This window comes from Mastacembelus armatus, chromosome 20 (assembly GCF_900324485.2).
Source record: "Mastacembelus armatus chromosome 20, fMasArm1.2, whole genome shotgun sequence".
Lineage (NCBI taxonomy): Eukaryota > Metazoa > Chordata > Actinopteri > Synbranchiformes > Mastacembelidae > Mastacembelus > Mastacembelus armatus.
Genome location: NC_046652.1, coordinates 928,241 through 948,414, shown reverse-complemented (window position 1 = coordinate 948,414; position 20,174 = coordinate 928,241). Strand labels below are relative to the sequence as shown.

Here is a 20,174-nt window from a genome sequence, read left to right as displayed (position 1 = left end):
ATATGTAGACCTGAAGAGCTAATATGGTGGTGGGATAGCAGTTGTTATCAGACCATAACATATGGAATAGAATAAAAATAGGTTTCAATACCAATTAAGTTCAATCAAATTTTATTTCTATATGAAAATATATTATATATCCTCAAATCCAATCCTAAAAATCTATATAAAAATAATCTCTAGAAACTTTCCATATTAAGGTCAAGTATTTAGACCATCATAAAAAAACACTTGATCATGCACTTGGTGACAGTGGAAAGGAAAAACTCCCTTTAACGGAAGAAAACCATGTTTCATGTCAATAAAACCATGTTTGTGTTCACAGAGGTCAGTACCACAGACAGAGACCAGAGTGTCCAGGATCCAGCTGTCTGTGTGTGAAGAGGGACTGGTCCAGACCTGATCCTCCAGCCCCCAGTCCTGATCCTGGATCCTGAGACCCACAGTAAGAGACAGTTCCTACAGTAAACTGAGATGAAGATGAGTCTGTGTTGGACTGGGTTTCCGAATGAGTAGAAGTCCTGGGTGGATCCTTATGGACTCAGCAAAGGAAGAAGTTCTCTTCAAGTGTTTGACTTCTCCATGTGTCCACATATCAGCTCTATCTGTATATATCAATCATCAGGGTAGAACATTTGACAGGGCAGAAGTTACTGTTTCCAGCCTGTTGAACTTGGTTTCTCACAGGAAGTGGATCCTTTTCTTTAGCCGACATAAAGTGGTTGTGGAAGCTGTGCTAAGTGAAGTTGCCTGTGTCGATGTCCGTCTGTAACTGTAGCTTCATTGGATTTCACTGGATTTCATTAGGAATGTGTTTATCTGTGTGTATGAGGAGCCCAGAGTCCATATAGCTGGTGCTGGAAACTGACTAATAATCAGGGCTGGATTAACCAGGGGCCCAGAGCTCAGGGGCACTTGGGCCTGTGTCTTTGTATGAGGGGGCTCATGTTGTGTCTCCATCTAGTGGCTGAAAGCATAAACAACACTTGGTCAGGCTGAAACTGACCTGCTGTAGAAAGCTTTAATAAGGACTGGGATAGTCCTCTGATAGTCCAGAGACATGTTCAACAGTGAGACCACCAGGCCTCGGGAGGGACAGTTTCAAATGTTTTTACAATAGTACATACATAGTAACGTCTGAGTCAATGACTAAGTACCAGACGATGTGGGTCTTCTTAGAAATGTTCATTTAAACAGGAACAATGAGTAGAGAACACTAACCAGGGCTACTGTCTGGCTGTAACCCATGCCTGCTTCCTGCTACTTCTCCAGCGTCCGATTACACAAGACCCCCAGCCCAGAACAGACCAGAACGGCCCCCCTCTGCCATGCACAGCCACTTTTACAAGCCTCAGCGGCCAATCACTGTGTGCATCATACATCATGTCGTAGAGACACAGATCAGCACCATCCAGATGGACTGATAACATGTTGACACTCTGACACCTAAACTAAGGCTCATTCCAATATATTTCATATGTCAGGCCCCAACAATTGCAGAGGAACCAGTCAGAACACAGGATGAGGATTCATTTATGTGACCTCAACCCTAGAGGTCGACTGATCGGTCGATTGTTCCAGCCAGTTTTGACCATTTTTACCATCGTCGCCTTCATGTAGCTGAGCATATTAACAGACAGGCGCGTCTGTGGGCAGCCCAATGTTGTTGTTGTTGTGGGACCTGATAACCCCCTTGTGTCAATTAAACGGCCTTTCTGCCAGACCTCAGTGGATGTAGACAAGTGGAGGCTGACTAACTCCTGGAAGAGTGAGCAGAAGAAGGTCTTGGGATGAAGCAGCAGGGATTCAATTCTTCTTTTCAGAGCTGTATATATTTCATTAGTTAGAGAGGAAATAGGACTTTATCTACCATGCACGTAAAAGCAACGTAGAAGAAGGAGGAGACTTTAATGTGACTAAAGATGTGATTTCATTTCCAAACACCATGAGCTTCCTACAGACAGGACTAGAAACAGTATGAATGAATGTGCTTCACAGCCTGAAATGCCTGGACACATGTTCCCACTCAATCAAATGGGCCATTTCAATATTATTACTAGTGTTCTCAATCCATTAAAAATGTACTGACAAATGTCAAATACTAGGATTTACCTGTAAATGTGTTGAAATAAAGAAATACATGACAAACTAGTTGAAGGAAACCGATCCTCCAGTTTTCTTATGTCAACAATCAACATTTCTATTCTAATCCTATTTTAGAAATGAAATGTCTGCAAAGAGACAAGATGAACAGTCTCTACACTCTTGTTGACGCTGTCTCAGCACTGGCATCTTTGCTAACATCTGCAAAAATGTGTTTGGCCTGAAGATGCTACTTCAAACTTGTGGTGCTTCGGTGAAAGGACAGTTCATCACTACAATAAGTGAACACAACTTTGGTTTTATCCAAACTTCCATCTGGAAGCTCTTTAGAACCAAACTTGCTGTTCAGCAGACCAGGCACCGTGTTTTCTGCCATCATATTAAGTAGTGTAGCCTTCATAGAATTAGAATAGAATAGAATCATATTCTTCATATTGACTGACAAGTTTCTCCAGAACCTTGGCCAGGACAGATAGTTTGGAAATGGGACAGTAGTTGTTGAGCACAGTAGGGTCAGCTCCTTTAAAAAGAGGGAGAACAAAGGCTGATTTAAATATGTTTGGAATTTCACAGGTGGAAAGAGACACATTCAAAATATATGTCAAAGGAGAAGCAATGAAATCAGCTGCTATGTGTAAAAAAATAAGGCTCTAATTTATCAGGACCGGCCCATTTAGAAACATCCAAAAGCCTGATGCAGCTCAGAGACAGTAAAAGGAGGAAAACAAAAAGCAGAATTTGCAGAAGGATAAACATCTGGCTCATCATGAGGGGGGTTTAAAGACTCCACCATGGACCCTGAAGCTATGAAGTGCTCATTAAAACGTTGCAACATTTCCTCTTTATTTGTCATTTGCTGTGTGTCCTTCACAATACGAGGCGGAGACTCTGCCTGATCTCATTTTCAGTCCAAGATTGAACAGTTTTCTAGAGTTTTGAGGGATTATTTCAATTCTTTGATGTTTGAAGGAGGAAATGATCAGCCTCAGCTTTTCTGATTGCAACACTACAAGAATTTCACAACTGCCTGAAATGCAGCCAGTCAGACCCCCTTTGGTTTGCCTGGCTTTGGCCCAAGCAGGATCAGGATCATGAAGCACATCTGATCATTGGGAAGAGAAGCAGGGATTTTTAGGAACTTTGCCAATCAGAGTTCTAAAGATCATGTAACAAACCTTGTTCAGAGAAAAGCTTCGTATCATGTTTGATTCCAATTGATGCTTTGGTTTGTGGAGTCTGAGGATTTCTAACTGTTGCAAAGACACAGTGTTGGTTCTAATCAAACATTTAAACAGAGACTTTCTTTTCTTTGTTCTAGGTTGAGCTCGTGACTATTAGGAGATACAAACTTGTTGCTTATCTCCGGCTGCAGCCCCGAGCCCGCTCAGAACACTTTAATTTATATCTGGAGGTGGTTACATGGGTTCCAGGCACCGTCTCACTTTACACAATAGGGGAGAGTTGAAACATAGGTTAACTTCAAAGTTCATACAGAGTTCACATCCATATATTCACATGTCTTGGTGATTTACACAGAAAAACAGGGAACATCCCCACCTGTGGAATGTCTGATTGCACCCCTTGCATAAATCTGTTCTGCAAAATGACAATTCTCATAACACAGTTAGCGATTTACAATGCCCTTATTCTAACATTTCCCTCCTGTTTGTCATTTTCACCATAGTATCAGAGTTTTCCATCTTCCGTGTAGGATTTTCTGGAAACTCGTCATTATGACTAAACAAGATTTGGAGAAGCAAGGCTCTGCGAGGGGTTGGGCGAAAACCTTCTGTAAAGGAAAAATTCCCAACCGGCCCCCAGGCTCCTGGGCGACCACCTCTGGTCCTCTATCAGAGCACAATCAGTTACACATAATCAGTATTTACAGTCACCTCTGTGCTTGCATAACAGACAATACTTAGTGTCCCTAGACACAGAATCAGCCAATGGAGAGCCATAGCTGGGAGTAAGGATCAGATGGTCTCTTCAGCAGCCAAGGGTTTTGATACCGGCTGACTTCCACCTTACTCGGCTCCTAGCGGCTGTAGTATCTTGCAGTGGCTCTGGTGAATCCACGTAGGTCTCTCCTGAATCTTTACTGCAGTAGGAGTGGTCAGGATCACTGTATAGGGCCCCTCCCACTTGGGAGTGGACCAGGTCTTCCTCTTGATGACCTTTATCAGGACTTGGTCACCAGGTTTGACTCTCTGCACCTGTGGAGACAAAACATCTCTTGGCAGATTATTTACACTCATGACTTCTCTGGTTTGCAACATCTTGCTCATCCATTCAGCTAGAGTGGTTTCTCCTTGAGGTTTTTCACACACATTTTCACAAATGGGAAGTGTAAAAGGTCTTCCATAAAGGATTTCAAACGGGGTCAGGCCTCTGTCTGTTGGCGTGACCCTCATATACATTTTTACCAGGGGGAGGCATTCCACCCATGTCCTTCCCGTTTGCTCCATAGTTTTCCTCAGTCTCATCTTTATAGTGCCATTAGTTCTTTCAACCAGGCCTGCACTTTGGGGATGGTATGAACAGTGGTTTTTCAATTCAAACCCCAGATGTTTAGACATCTGCATAACTACTTCATTTACAAAATGTGGACCATTATCACTGTAGACTCGCTGTGGGATTCCATGATCTGGAATTATACTTTTACACAGCGCTTTGGCCACTGTTAGTGCATCAGCACTTTTGCTGGGCACAATCTCAACCCACTTAGAGTATGCATCTATCAAAACAAGACAATACTTGTATGTCTGACATTGTGACAACTCTATGAAATCCATGTGAATAACTTGGAATGGATAGTCCGGATTGGGGAATCTCCCTCTCTTTGGTCTAAGATTTCCCTGTGGGTTATGCTTACAGCAAGTCAAACAGGATTTACAAAAATTTTTTGAGTAGTTATTAAAACCTGGTGCATGAAAATACTTCTCCACTGCATATACCACCCCTCCTGTTGACACATGGCAAGGCCCATGTGTCAAAATAGCTGCTGTATGATAAAGACTTCTGGGCAAGCAAAGTTTGTCTTTAATTTTAAAAAGGTCTTGCTCTATCATGGCTCCTTCTTTGAGCCAGAGTTGCTGTTCAGCCGGTGGAGCTCTTTTCTGCATGTCTGAAAGTACTTCATGATCTATAGGCTGTTTCACTTCTTCCATAAGGTACAGGTTACATTTTCCAAACTGTCCCTGTGCTGCTGCTTTTGCTACAGTATCCGCTCTATTATTTCCTTTGGACACTGAATCTAATCCCTTCGTATGGGCGGCACATTTACAGACAGCAAGTTGTTTTGGTAACATGACAGCTTGTAATAATTCTTTTAAGAGTAGTGCATGTCTAACTGACTGTCCACCAGCTGTCTTCATTCCTCTGCGAGCCCATTGTGCAGCAAAGAAATGAAGAGTTGAAAAAGCATACTGGCTGTCTGTATAAATTGTAACACTCTTCCCCTCTGCTAGCCTGCATGCTTGCGTTAAGGCTATTATTTCTGCAGCCTGTGCTGAGAAATGTGAAGGAAGTTGCCCTGCTGCACAGACATCCTGTAGTGACACTACTGCGAATCCACACATATTTTCTCCTCTGTCGTTTTTAAAACAGGAACCATCTACAAACCACACCTCCCCTTCAGCTAAGGCTACATCCTTCAAATCACTACGGGGTTTACATGTCTCCTCAGTGTTTGTAATACAACAGTGTGGTGTGCCTACTTCAGCTGTGGGCAATAATGTAGATGGATTGAGTGTAGAGCATCTTTTTATAGTCAAATGTGGCTGGGACATTAGGAGCGCCATGACTGACAGATGTCTGGCTGGTGACAAAAATGACATTTTAGTTTCTGTCAGAAGTAAGTCAACTGAGTGTGGGACCAGCAGTGTAAGTGGATGGAAAAGTATTACTTCTGCCGAGGCCTGTATTGCCATTGCAGCTGCACACACAGCTCTGACACAGGCAGGCAAAGCACAAGCCACAGGATCCAGCCTCTTAGAATAATAGGCTACTGGCTTCTGCTTTCCTCCTGACAACTGAGTTAGCACCGAAGTCATGAACTTCCCTTTACAATCTACAGTTTGAACAAAGGGTTTACTATAATCTGGGAGACTCAAGACAGGTGTGGTCACTAACTGTGCTTTTAACTCACAGAAAACCTTCTCACCCTCTGGAGTCCACTTTATTTCCTGCTTCATGGCCATCGGTGTTTCATAAATCAAGTCTAACAGCGGTTGTGTTACTTGAGCATAATTTGGAATCCACTGTCGACAGTAGTTACACAGCCCTAAGAATTGCATCATCTGTTGCTTAGTGATAGGCTTACAGGCTTGTTGAATAGCTGCTTTCCTGGATTCAGTCAGGGCTCTGCCTTCTGGTGTTAATTTATGACCCAGGAATACAACCTCAGCAGCAGCCCACTGCAGCTTTTTTGGAGATGCTTTGTTGCCTGTTCTTTCCAGATGTTTGAACAGTGCTATCGCCGTGTCTTTGTTGTGCTGCTGAGTGTCTGATGTAATTAAAATATCATCCACATAGGTCAAAATTTGGCTATGTGAGGGCACATGGAATGTAGATAAGCAATTTTCCAATTCTGATGCAAATATAGTGGGGCTATCAACATAACCCTGTGGCAACCTGGTGTAGGTGAGTTTCTTTCCCTCAAAGGTGAACCCAAACCATCCCTGTGAGTCTGGATGTACTGGGATAGAGAAAAAAGCATTACTGAGATCCACAACCGTGAACCACTTCATCTCAGGTTTTATATGGTTCAGCAGAGTGTGAGGATCTGGGACACACGGGGCCCTACTTTCAACTGCTTTATTTACTTCCCTTAAATCTTGGATCATCCTCCAACTCCTCCCATCAGCTTTTTTCACTGGGAATATAGGGGTGTTACACTGAGCCTCTGGTGCTCTCACCAGGAACCCTGCATCAAGCATCTCTTGTACCACCGGCCTGATTCCCTGAAGGGCGTCTGGTTTAAGGGGATACTGCTTTATCCTAGGTCTATAATCAGATTTGGCCTTAATAATAACTTCTGGAGCCGTGGTCATTAGGCCTACATCAGTTTTGCTTCGAGACCAGAAACTGTCAGGCACCTCGGCCAAACACGGATCTAACTCCTCCAGAAGTAACACTCATTCTCGGTCATCCTCCCCCATGTGAGCACGGGGAGTGGCCGTTACAACCCAATTTAAGTTCTTGTAAAAACAGCTTCCCACACTATTACTAAACCAGCCTCCTTCTTCTTCATACCACTCACAAATACTCTCAGCTTTATTCAAAAACTGCTCTAACTCCTCCCAATGCATGTCATTCGTCTTAGACACTGACAAGTGAGGATTAGGTGACCATCCCTTCAAGAGGCGCTTAGCTTCTGAAGGAAGACTAACAGAGCAGACTGCCTTTCCTTTCCTATCAGTATAAAGGGTCTTAAGCGTTATTCTCTGTGGCCCTAACTTCTCAAACTTCCGTACATAGTCAAAATCTGGACCTGGGGTGTGCTTATAATAGAGGGTGACATGCATCTGCTCTGGGGAGAGACTTTCTGAGTGTGGTGGTTGATGGACGGAAGAAACCCACTCAGCAAGGCCTGTTTCAGTTGTTGCTGATAGGGGGAAGCGACAGTGTCAGAGGGGTCCAAACCACTGTTTGCTTTAAACACTTCCTCTAGCCGTCCTCTATAGTCCTGCACATCCTCACCTTCTTTCTGTTTACATTGGGCAATAGCTTGGTAATCAGGAGGTTTAACAAATGCATTTTTTACTCTATCTGTCAGTAATGTAACTTGGTTGTCTAAGACTGGATCTCCGGGGGCCAAAACCTCCCCCCCTGGAGTCCGCCCTGTATATCCTCCCCTCACTCCTCCATATCTGTGTCCTAAAGCTTTCCTGCACACTGAGTCAATCTCCTGCCCGTCCAAATTGTAAGTTTGTCTAAGTTGTTGCAGATTTACAATCCATTGACGAACATTAGCAAAGGGGTCCCCTAGCCCTCTTACTGCATCCTCCAGCTCCTTACAAGACCACGGTCTCCTTACCAGGAGAAGGGGCCTGTTATCATTCCCTACTCCAAAATGAGGGTTTGGCACCTCTATGGCTGGAAAGATGCTGGCTGGGTCAGTCAATGGTGGCCAGGGCGGCGGATCAGGACGGGGCCCCATCCTTGACCCATCGCCCTGGAGGTCCCTAAACGGACTTAATTTTAACATGGCCTCTGCCAGTCCTTGAACCTCATCACTTAAAGGACCATACAGATTTCCTGATCTAGTGTGACTAGGACTGATTAGAGCAGGTCCAGCCGTAGGAGGCGGGGCCGCAGCTGTCCTTGCTGCCCCCGTCACAGGTGCGGCAGCCGCAGCCGCTGCAGCAGCCGTAGCAGCCGCAGCCGCTGCTTCTTCTTGTTGAATTAACGCTTGTGGACGCCCTACAAAATCAGCTGGGTCCTCTTGGAGGGCTGCTATGAGGGATTTTTTATCTCTTCTCTTCTGCCTTCTCTTCTCAGCTTGCTCTTGCCACTTTACTGCCTCAATGAGCTGCAATTTAAATTTATCAATCTTCTTAGGTTCTACTATGGCCATTTCTGCTTTTAACTGAGTTACCAATTTATCGCATGCGCAGGTTTCCAATTTTCCAGGAAACTCATACTTTTTCTTCCATTCTCCTAAATATCTCGCTGATCCGGGAGAATAAGTGTTCATAAATTTAGGATCCCCCATTAATTGGGGTTTACTGTTCCCCTTTCCCATAGTTGCAACTTTGGCACAAGCAAACGATCAGTCACAACAGCGCGGGGATCGTCCACTGTATCAAGCTTCTACAGGTACTAATTACCTGCGGATACAGCCGTCCACCACACTCAACTTTTCAATTTTTACTTGTGCCCAACAAAATACACAGTTTTAATAGGTAGTGACACTGCTCTATTCAGCCGACAATAGTCCGTCAACTACCATCAGTCACACGTTCTCATTCACTCACACGTGTTTCAGTATCCCTGATACTTTCTTTTCGTCCCTGACGAATAGCGCTTTTACTTTTCAAGTGTCCCTGACACTACTATGTCCCTGACATAGGTTTCGTCCCTGACGAACTTACAGCTGCTTTCTAGTGTCCCTGACACTGCTATGTCCCTGACATAGGTTTCGTCCCTGACGAACTCTGCAGCTGCTTTCTAGTGTCCCTGACACTGCTATGTCCCTGACATAGGTTTCGTCCCTGACGAACTTACAGCTGCTTTCTAGTGTCCCTGACACTGCTATGTCCCTGACATAGGTTTCGTCCCTGACGAACTCTGCAGCTGCTTTCTAGTGTCCCTGACACTGCTATGTCCCAGACATAGAAGTCAACGCAGCTCACCTATTTCTGCAGATACGTCTCTTGTCCGGCTTCCGTCAAGCAGCAGAAGTGAAGAGGATCTTTTCAGGCGAGTAGACACCGACCTCCCGTCGAATTCACGAGGGTGGGACCGACTGTGCACAGTTTTCCAGCGTCCTCGTCCTCCTCTTCACCGTTGATGCTGTATTGGAAACCGGGCGGAAACACCAATAAATGTTGGTTCTAATCAAACATTTAAACAGAGACTTTCTTTTCTTTGTTCTAGGTTGAGCTCGTGACTATTAGGAGATACAAACTTGTTGCTTATCTCCGGCTGCAGCCCCGAGCCCGCTCAGAACACTTTAATTTATATCTGGAGGTGGTTACATGGGTTCCAGGCACCGTCTCACTTTACACAATAGGGGAGAGTTGAAACATAGGTTAACTTCAAAGTTCATACAGAGTTCACATCCATATATTCACATGTCTTGGTGATTTACACAGAAAAACAGGGAACATCCCCACCTGTGGAATGTCTGATTGCACCCCTTGCATAAATCTGTTCTGCAAAATGACAATTCTCATAACACAGTTAGCGATTTACAATGCCCTTATTCTAACACACAGTGGTCACTAATATCATTTGCAAATATGAAAGGTGGAGAATATTTCTGAGGAACATTAGTTAGAATGAAATCAATTAAAGGTGGTTTTTCAGGAACCTTCACATTCGGTCTAGTAGGTCAGTCCACAATCTGAAACTAATGGAAAGAGTCCAAGTGCTTTGCAATCAGCAGATACAGGATGGAACCGAGTCCAGTTGAAATCTCCCAGGAATATTAACTCCTTATACTTCAGGTCTGATATCAGCTGCTGTTTTCAGCTGAAAGAGTCCAATAAACACGGACAGCTGTTAAATGGAAAGACTGTGAAACCTCAAGACCCAATGCCAGAGACTCAAACTGCTTCCTCCCTGTCTTAGAGAGCAATATGTTCACATAAAACCTGGTCGGTCCAGTAGACACTGTACCCATCAATATGAACAGCATCATCTAATCCAGACTTTGGTAACATCTGCATTTGTTGTCTGCCCATATACGAATCAGATCGATTTGGCCCAGAGAACTGAGGACGTTCAGATAAAGCCCAGGAATCAGCTGCTGTGTTCAGGTTTGGAAGGGTCTCAGGACCTGGATTTGGCTGCACATTCCCAGAAATCAACAACAATAATGCAATAAGCCACCTCCGTTTCCTGGATTTCCTCAGAAGAGGAACCTTTGAATATTGCACTTCTGTTTCTATTAGTCTCCCTGTTGTTCTTCATGTTACTCAGAGTGATGACAAAGGGACTTTAGCTGAATTTCAAACAAGGCTCCGAAGTGATGAGGACATAGAAAATATTGGAGCCACTGTCTCTGAGGACAATGTGATGAAAGCAAGACGCACAAAATCCGCTTCAGCGGGAACAGCTGATTGTGGGCCGGAAGTCCGGACATGGTTTGTTCCAGGTGTGGACCAAAGGGTCCCAGAGCCAGAGCATGCCAACAGTGTGTCATCACTGGAAAAGGAGCAGCCACCGTGATGCGACCTGCAGACGGAGAAAGCAGCGGGATAATGCACGAAAAGTGTCCAACGAGACGCTGAAAGGACCAGGTTTTTCGGGGCAAGCGACGCTGAAATGCGAGAGCATGATGTCCAGAGGAGAGGCCTAATGGTGGATGCTGCTGCAGCTTGAAGCTTCACACATTATCACGGACATCCACAAGTTTCCGAGGTTTGACAGCAGTTTCCGGCTGATGGCACCAGGTGCAATGGAGTTGCCGAGCATAGAGGAGACGCAGAAGGACGTCCGGTTGACGGCAGAGGATACAGTTTGAAAATAGCACTAAGGAATGTGCTCTACATCCCAACATACCCACAGGACATGTTCTCTGTGAAAGCAGCCACCTCGAACGGAGCTGCAGGATCTTCAGAGAAGGACGTTTTGCAACATAGAGGTGGTACCAAACTTCCCAGACACCTACACAACAAACTGGACTATTTCCACACAATAGACCATGAATGTGCTGACCAATGGAAGAAATGTCCTGATTTGCAGACCTGGCATGAGACATTAGATCATTGCAGTTATTCAATTCAATTCAATTCAATTTTATTTGTATAGCGCCAAATCACAATACAAATCATCTCAAGGCACTTTACAAAAACTGAAACTAAAAACCCAACAATTCCCTTATGAGCAAGCACTTGGCGACAGTGGAGAGGAAAAACTCCCTTTAACGGAAGAAAAAACCTCCAGCAGAACCGGGCTCAGTTTGGGCGGCCATCTGCCTCGACCGGTTGGGGTGAGTGGATAGAGCAGAGAGAAAAGAACAGCAACAATAAACAACAAATAGACACTGCAGGTTGGTGGGACCAGTAACTGCACATCAGTGATATACAGCTCCAGGACCAGGGACACCTGCAGAAGGTACAGAGAGAACAGAGAGAGAGGGAGAGAGCACAAACTAGGGGAGAGAGAGAGCACAAGGTTAGTAAGATTCAATGGTGGAATATACATGAGGTGGGAGGAGAGGAAGAGAGGGGAGGGGAAGGGAGGGGAAGGGAGGGGGGGGGGGGGTTAGGGTAGGGGAGCTCAGTGCACCGATGGTCCTCGGGCAGTTTAGGCCGTTAGCAGCATAACTAAGGGATGGTTCAGGGTTGCCTGAGGCCAGCCCTAACTATATGCTTTGTCAAAGAGGAAGGTTTTAAGTCTAGCCTTAAAAGTACAGAGAGTGTCTGCCTCCTGAACCCAGGCTGGGAGCTGGTTCCACAGGAGAGGAGCTTGATAACAAAAGGCTCTGCGTCCCATTCTGCTTTTGGAAACTATGGGAACCTCAAGTAGACCTGCACTCTGAGAGCGAAGTGGTCTATTGGGATAATATGGTACTATGAGGTCTTTAAGGTATGACGGAACTTGATCATGAAGGGATTTGTATGTGAGGAGAAGGATTTTAAATTCTATTCTGTATTTTGCAGGGAGCCAATGAAGAGAAGCTAATATAGGAGAAATATGATCTCTCTTGCTAGTTCCTGTCTGGACTCTGGCTGCGGCATTCTGGATTAACTGGAGGCTTTTTATGGAGATATTGGTACATCCAGATAGTAATGAGTTACAGTAATCTAGCCTTGAGGTAACAAATGCATGGACTAGTTTTTCTGCATCATTTTGAGACAGGATGTTCCTAATTTTGGAAATGTTGCGCAGGTGAAAGAATGCAGTTCTAGAGATTTGTTTTATGTGTGAGTTAAAGGACATGTCCTGGTCAAAAATTACTCCAAGGTTTTTTACAGTAGTGCTGGAGGCCAGGGCTATGCCATCTAGAGTAGCTATAATTTTAGAAAAGTTATTTCTGAGATTTTTTGGCCCAAATATAATGACTTCTGTTTTCTCTGAGTTCAAAAGTAAAAAGTTACTGGTCATCCAGGCCTTTATGTCAGTTAGACAGGCTTGAAGTCTGGTTAACTGGTTTGTTTTTAACAGGTTTAATAGATAGATACAACTGAGAGTTATGAAGATAGAATCAACTGGAGAATGTTGTTGACGGTCTGGAGCTTAAGAGCAGAGGAGAAAAACCTTTCCCACATTGTGAAATCTGCATGCAAGGAAAGTCTCTTCAGACCAGGAATAGGGGCCAGATGCCAGAGCCAAAGTAGCTGTAGAAATGGTGCCAACAGATTTAGCAGGGCCTGTAGACCCAGTGTCCAGAGACGCTCATAGGTCTGCATTATCTTTCATTATTCCAGTGTGATCTTTGTATATTTTTGAAGAAATAAGAGGGACACAGTGACGGCCACAGAGAAAGTCCTTGCTGACATGGCTCCACATGGAAAGGTTCAATGAATTAGGTCTGACAATGGTACAGAGTCCACAGGAAGAGAGTACCAAGAGTTACTAAGTAAAAGAGGTATTAGTATGAGACCTCGGCACCATACTCACCACACCAAATTAGCAAGGCTGAACCAAACTGGAGAACCTTATTTGACAAGGCTAGGTGTGTGCTAATAGAAAGCGGGTCACCAAAAGCCTTGTGGACCTATGCTATCCAAATACCCGCTGTAATGAGAAGCAGATGTTTCAATAATGGCACTAAACAGACAGCTTGCTTCATGTTCACAGTCAGAAAACCCAACATTTCTAGGATGCAGAAGTTCGGAGGAGCATGTTACGTTTCCAGTAAAAACTCCAACAAATGTAGAAACAATAACACAACTAACTGTTGACACTGGTCTCTGATCTCACCAGGGACTCACAATGGGACCAGAGGACATATTAGATATTCTAGAGGATCTGGGAGAAGATGAATTTAAAAAGTTCAAGTGATATCACATTAGTGATGAAAACATTACACTGGTGCTGTTCTAAGAGAAAATCCTGGTCTTGGCTGGTGTTTCATTTGGAGCAGGAAGACATGCAGTGTTGTCCACCTGAGTCTGAACATGTGGCCATTAAAAATGACACTAAACCAAATCCACATGAACGTAACTATGAAAATGACAGACACCTCCCTTTGTCTCTCACCAGGATCCCTCTGGTCTCAGACGTCTGAGGCTCACCCTCCTCAGGACCCTTCAGCAGCTCCTCACACTAAAGGTAAATCTGCTTGTTTTGAATCAGTGGAAGACACAGATCACATCCCTGGACAGATGGATCAGACATGATAAGGCTGTAATTACAGTCACATAGTAAAAAGAAGCTGCATCCGTAGACATGTGCACTAATGCTTTTATGTTCTTCCCCATCTATGTTTGGCTCAGTTGTGGTGGTTCCAGTACCAGAGCCACAGCCCATCACATACTATCAGGAGATCCCCCTACCCTAACCCCCCACCTTTCCCTTCCCCTCCCCTCTCTTCTCTCCTCCCACCTCATGTATATTCCACCATTGAATCTTACTAACCTTGTGCTCTCTCTCTCCCCTAGTTTGTGCTCTCTCCCTCTCTCTCTGTTCTCTCTGTACCTTCTGCAGGTGTCCCTGGTCCTGGAGCTGTATATCACTGATGTGCAGTTACTGGTCCCACCAACCTGCAATGTCTATTTGTTGTTTATTGTTGCTGTTCTTTTCTCTCTGCTCTATCCACTCACCCCAACCGGTCGAGGCAGATGGCCGCCCAAACTGAGCCTGGTTCTGCTGGAGGTTTTTTCTTCCGTTAAAGGGAGTTTTTCCTCTTCACTGTCGCCAAGTGCTTGCTCATAAGGGAATTGTTGGGTTTTTAGTTTCAGTTTTTGTAAAGTGCCTTGAGATGATTTGTATTGTGATTTGGCGCTATACAAATAAAATTGAATTGAATTGAAATTGAATTGAATTGAATTGAATTGAATAGATGCTCCGGTCAAACCTCAAAGACAGGTTCATGTGTGCAACACAAGGATGGACCCGGATTAAGGATAAGCAGCATCTGGATGAGATCTACACTGAACTGTACATCACAGCTGGAGCCTCCATACACATCAGCAAACAGCACGAGGTCAGGCAGACTGAGATGGCAGGGAAGAAAAACCGATACAGAGAAACCAGTGAAACCCAGTGACATGTTCAAACCTCCTCCTGAACAATACAGACCCATAAAAACAGTGCTGACCAATGGGATCGCAGGAATTGGAAAAACATTCCTTGTGCACAAGCTTGTGTTGGACTGGGCTGAAGGACGAACCAATCAGGATGTGCATCTGCTTTTCCCCCTCACCTTCCGTCACCTGAATCCACTGAAGGGAGACCAGTTCAGTCTGGCAGAGCTCCTGCATGAATGTATGTATGAAACTGTTGGGATCAAGGAGGAGGCTCTGAATTACTTCTTTCAAAAGCTGCAGTCATCAGGAAACACCAACTATGACGAGTGAATTCAGGCTCCTGTTTATTTTGGATGGACTGGATGAGACTTGCCTCCAGCTGGACTGTAGTACCAATAAAACTCAGACTTACATTTAAAGCGACAGAGTCCACCTCAGTGGACGAGCTGCTGACAAACCTCATCAGAGGGAAACTGCTTCCCTCTGCTCGCCTCTGGATAACCACCAGACCTGCAGCAGCCAATCAGGTCCACCCAGGTTTTGTCGACATAGTGACAAAGGTCAGAGGGTTCACAGACCAACAGAAGGAGGAGTACTTCAGGAAGAGGTTCACAGATGAGGAGCGGTCCAATAAAGTCATTTCCCTCATCAAGAGCTCACGAAGCCTCCACATCATGTGTCACATCCCGGTCTTCTGCTGGATCACTGCTACAGTTCTGGAGGATCTGTTGGAAACCAGAGAGCTGGAAGAGCTGCCCAAGACCCTGACTGAGATGTACACAGAGTTCCTGTGGTATCAGATCAAACAGAGGGAAGAGAAATACTGTCCAGAAGGCTCGGAAAAGTGTTTTCAGGACATTAAGTCATTAGCAGCTGGAAGAAGGAAACCTGGTCTTCTATAAGAAAGACTTAAAAGAGAGTGGCATTGATGTCAGTGAAGCCTCAGTGTACTCAGGAGTGTTGAGTGTTCACAGAGCTCTTTAAAGAGGAGAGGGGGAGGAAGAATGAAGCCATGATGTTCAGCTTTGTTCATCTGAGTGTTCAGGAGTTTCTGGCTGCAGTCTACACGGTCCACTGTTCCAAAGTTACAACGACAGGAAGACACAGGTACTGGAGAAGTTCCTGGGTGGAAAGTACACTTTTTTAAGATTAAGATTTTAAAAAAAAAAAAAAACAAATTCTGAAAATATTGATTTAACTGATAATAACATGGACATTGATAATTACCCATCTCTGGATGACTTCCTGTTGGGAGCCATGGACAAATCCCTGCAAAGTAAAAGTGGCCACCTGGACCTGTTTGTCCGCTTCCTTCATGGCCTCTGTCTAGTCTTAGGAGCCCTGCTGGCTCAGACAAAGACCAGTCCAGGAACCATCCAGAGAGCCATCAACAACCTGAAGAAAATGAACAGAGATGATATCTCTCCTGACAGAAGCATCAACATCTTCCACTGTCTGATGGAGCTGAACAACCACTCAGTCCATCACGAGATCCAAGAGTTCCTGAAGTCAGAGAACACATCAGTGAAGAGTCTCTCTGAGATCCAGTGCTCAGCTCTGGCTTACATGCTGCAGATGTCAGAGGAGGTTCTGGACCAGTTGGACCGGAAGAAGTACAATACATCAGACCAGGGACGACTGAGACTGATTCCAGCTGTGAGGAACTGCAGAAAGGCTGAGTAAGTCCAGATGTGATCATCACCATAATGTTCCTCTTGTTTATTGTGATAATGACAGCAGCTGGATTTTGTCCCAGATGTTCTTGAGCTGTTCCAGATGGTGTCACTCCAAAAGCTGCAAATGTTCCTGTTGTTTTTTTCTATCTGTCCAGTGAATGAACACAGTTCTTCTTTTTCTTTCCAATGGTTTTTCCATGGGACACATTTTTCTTCTGTTTCTCTTCACACACTGATGTTTTTCTGCCACATGTGAACAAATGTCCAACATTGAAATAAACGGGGACAGGCCTGTTGTGGAAGTTCCAAAGGAAGTCAGTTTTCTCTGCTTCCTGTCCAAGATGAAAGCAGAACAAAGATGAAGCGTGTGCAGTGTGACAGAGTGAGAAGAATTCTTATTTCATGTCCAACCCACTGAGAGAAGATCAGCTGAACCACTGATGTGAAGACACAACAGAACATGTCCCTGTTTGACATCAAGTGATTCAACTCAATATATTGTCTCTGTCATAATAACAGCTTTTCTAATATATGTGTCCTCACAGACTTGTTAAATGTGGACTCACAGAGACCAGCTGTGAAGTCTGTAGTCCAACCCCTCCCATCTGACAGAACTGGACCTGAGTCTGAACAAGCTGCAGGATCCAGCAGTGCAGCAGCTGTGTGGTGGACTGCAGAGTCCAGACTGTATACTGGAGAGGTCAGACCCCATATTTAGGTTGTGTGCTGAGATGAATGTGATGTGAAAGTTGTGCTGACACTAAACTGCAGACATGAGGCTGATATTAGACTGATCCACACTGAGGATCTTCATGGGAAAGGCTGTTTTCCCTCTCAGAGAAATGTGGCTGCACAACATGAGTTTGTATAGATGGAGCCACAGGTGGAGCTGGCAGAGTTTCAGAGCTGAAGTCACTCCGTCTTTATTGAAGCAGCAGCATGTTGGCATTCATATTAATGACAGCTCTTTGTCCCTTTTTGGATGGGACTGCTTTGAACCTGCGTCCTGTTGGCTTCAGCTGTTTGGAGTTTCCACTGTCTAAACTTCTACTTTCTAAACCTTCTTCAGCTCTGAACACATTCTGAAACATTCAACACTTTCAAGCAGGAACTTTGTTTTCTAACGTCACATCTTTGCTTCTTTATTCAGGTTGAGGAGCTGCAGTTTGTCAGAGACCAGCTGTGGTTATCTGGCCTCAGCTCTGAAGTCCAACCACTCCCATCTGAGACACCTGGACCTGAGAAACAATGACCTGCAGGATCCAGATGTGCAGCAGCTGTGGGATCTTGTCCAGAGTCCAGACTGTAGCCTGCAGACTCTGAGGTCAGTTTCAGTTGGATTGGACTAAACCCAGTCAGTATCAAAGCAAAGATCCAGGATTTCCTGTAAAGCTCCAACCTTCTCAGTGAAACTGTGAGTGGAGAACAGGGACAGGCTTCAGGATTGGACAGAAAGACAGAGAGAGAGACAACAGTCAGCCAATCAGATCAGCCAGAAGCTTGTTGTGATCATGTGTTTGAGTTGATGTGAAGACGACTGTTGCTGATGAAGTGAATCTCTGTGACCTCTGGTTTCTGATAGTCTTCATAAAGCTGGACCTGAGTCTGGATCTGAGGCTAAACCTGAAATCTGGGACTAACCTTTAGTTGCTCACCACAACTGTTCTTGCTACAAATCCTGTTCATGTTGTTCTGAGTGTAATGTAAAGATGATAATTTTAACCTTTGACCCTTTTGAGGCTGAGATTAAAACTAGGAGGGGCTAGAAACTAAATTTAGATCAGACCAGATTATTGATGAGATGGGGCTGGGTTTAGGACTAGAGGGGACTAGATTTAGGACCACAGGGAATCAGGGCTCTGAGTTAAAGTTAAACAAAGACAAAAGTGAAATTTTCCTTCTGGGCCCTGAACTAAAGAGAGAAATGATAAGTAGTAAAATGAGAAATCTGAGTCCAGCAGTAAAAACAGGGGTCTCCAGTCTGGGTGTTATTATAGACTGACTGAAGTTTGGTCTCATAGAAAGAAAACCAGTCAAACAGCTTTTTATCATCTTAGAAATGTCAGCAGAGTGTTTCCCTTTTTATCTCAACGTGACACAGAGAAAGTGGAAACAATCAAAGAGTGTGTCTTAGGGAGGAAGACATGACTGTGGAAAATCTCTGTCGCATCTTTCAGGTAAAGAAAAGTCATTTGAAGTAGAGTCCACAACGCAGCTAGTCCTGCTACTGGGTCCTCATTGGCTATCATCAGCCTTAGTTCAGCTGTGAAGTTAATGGAAGTGCTATTCAGTTTTCTACAGGTTTTATTTGATTATTCATTATTATTATTCTATTATTATTTTTTATTGTTTGGAAAAATGGCGTATTGCTCTGGTCGACAAAAACTAATATTGAAATACAAGCCATTTCTTTTTTTCATGGGTCTAAAGGGAATAAATGAAATTTAACAACTGGTTTGATTTCCTTTCTCTATGTAACAAAACAAAATACACAATAACAAAGAGACAAAAACTGAACAAGGGCTGTATTTCAATTTTTTAACATTTGGATTTTCAAACAAAAATCAAATAACCAGTGTTTTTTATTTTTTTAATATCTGCTGTTGGACAGAAAATCCATCCATCCATCCATCCATTTTCTATACCCGCTTTTTCCTGAATCAGGGTTGGACAGAAAATCCAATGACTAAAAGACAGACCATGTAGTCCACCATCCAAATATTAGGAGTATTATATACTGTATGTGTGGCCTAATAAAGTACTTTTAGTGTAAATATAAGATACTTGGATATTTGTACTTTGTCCAAACTCAGTCACATCAATCATCATCTCCACATATGAATTTGATCAAAGCCTACAAATCAATCAGTAACTGGTCCCAATGAAAACAAGAGGTTGGACTTTTCTCAGCTTGGTGTAACTGTTACTGACCGTCCACACGGTGGCGCCACACACAGCACAAACAGCCACTATAATGTTTTCAATGTGCTAATGAAGCTCCAGATGATTTGTGGAATAAAGGCAGGTGATCAAATCCAGATACACAGGCTAGTCTACATTACATTGGCAGTATATGGCAGTTTGCCTTCAAATGTGAAGCTCTGGTCTCCAGTTGTGCAGCAGGTTCACACAAAACCTTTGCTGCTCTGCTGATTTCCAGAAGAATCAATTGTTTCATGAGCTCTTGAGTCTTTCCATGAAACACAACAACTAAGAAAATCAAATTAAAGCTCCTTCTGCTAAAGCAGCTGTAAACCTGGGCCTCATCTGGAGTTACAACAAGCAAAGAGACACAAAGACACACAAAAGATCAAGAATCACGTTTCTCAGATCTTAAAATCCCATGTGACCCTTCTGTTCATATCACATGTAGACTAGTCTTTTTAAGTCCCTCCCCAGTCACATGGATTTTGAATTCTGTTCTGATAAAAGTAAAGTCTAGTCAACCAACATTAGTTTTCTTCTTACCGGTCTCTGTCTGTCTGTCTGTATCTATCTATCTATCCATCTATATCCAGCCATCATCTCATGT

The 20,174-nt window shown here is 44.0% G+C and overlaps 1 protein-coding gene across 1 annotated transcript in view; it reads left to right on the top strand.

Moving 5' to 3' along the window:
* The first annotated feature begins 417 nt into the window (after positions 1-417).
* LOC113121950 (NACHT, LRR and PYD domains-containing protein 12-like) overlaps positions 418-20,174 on the top strand; it is a 72,234-nt gene continuing 52,477 nt past the window's right edge. Inside the window, exons 1-2 of the mRNA XM_026292843.1 lie at positions 418-445; positions 13,702-13,756. Coding sequence (XP_026148628.1) covers positions 13,711-13,756 — 46 coding nt within the window. The 5' untranslated portion in view covers positions 418-445; positions 13,702-13,710. The remainder of the gene's footprint in view (positions 446-13,701; positions 13,757-20,174) is intronic.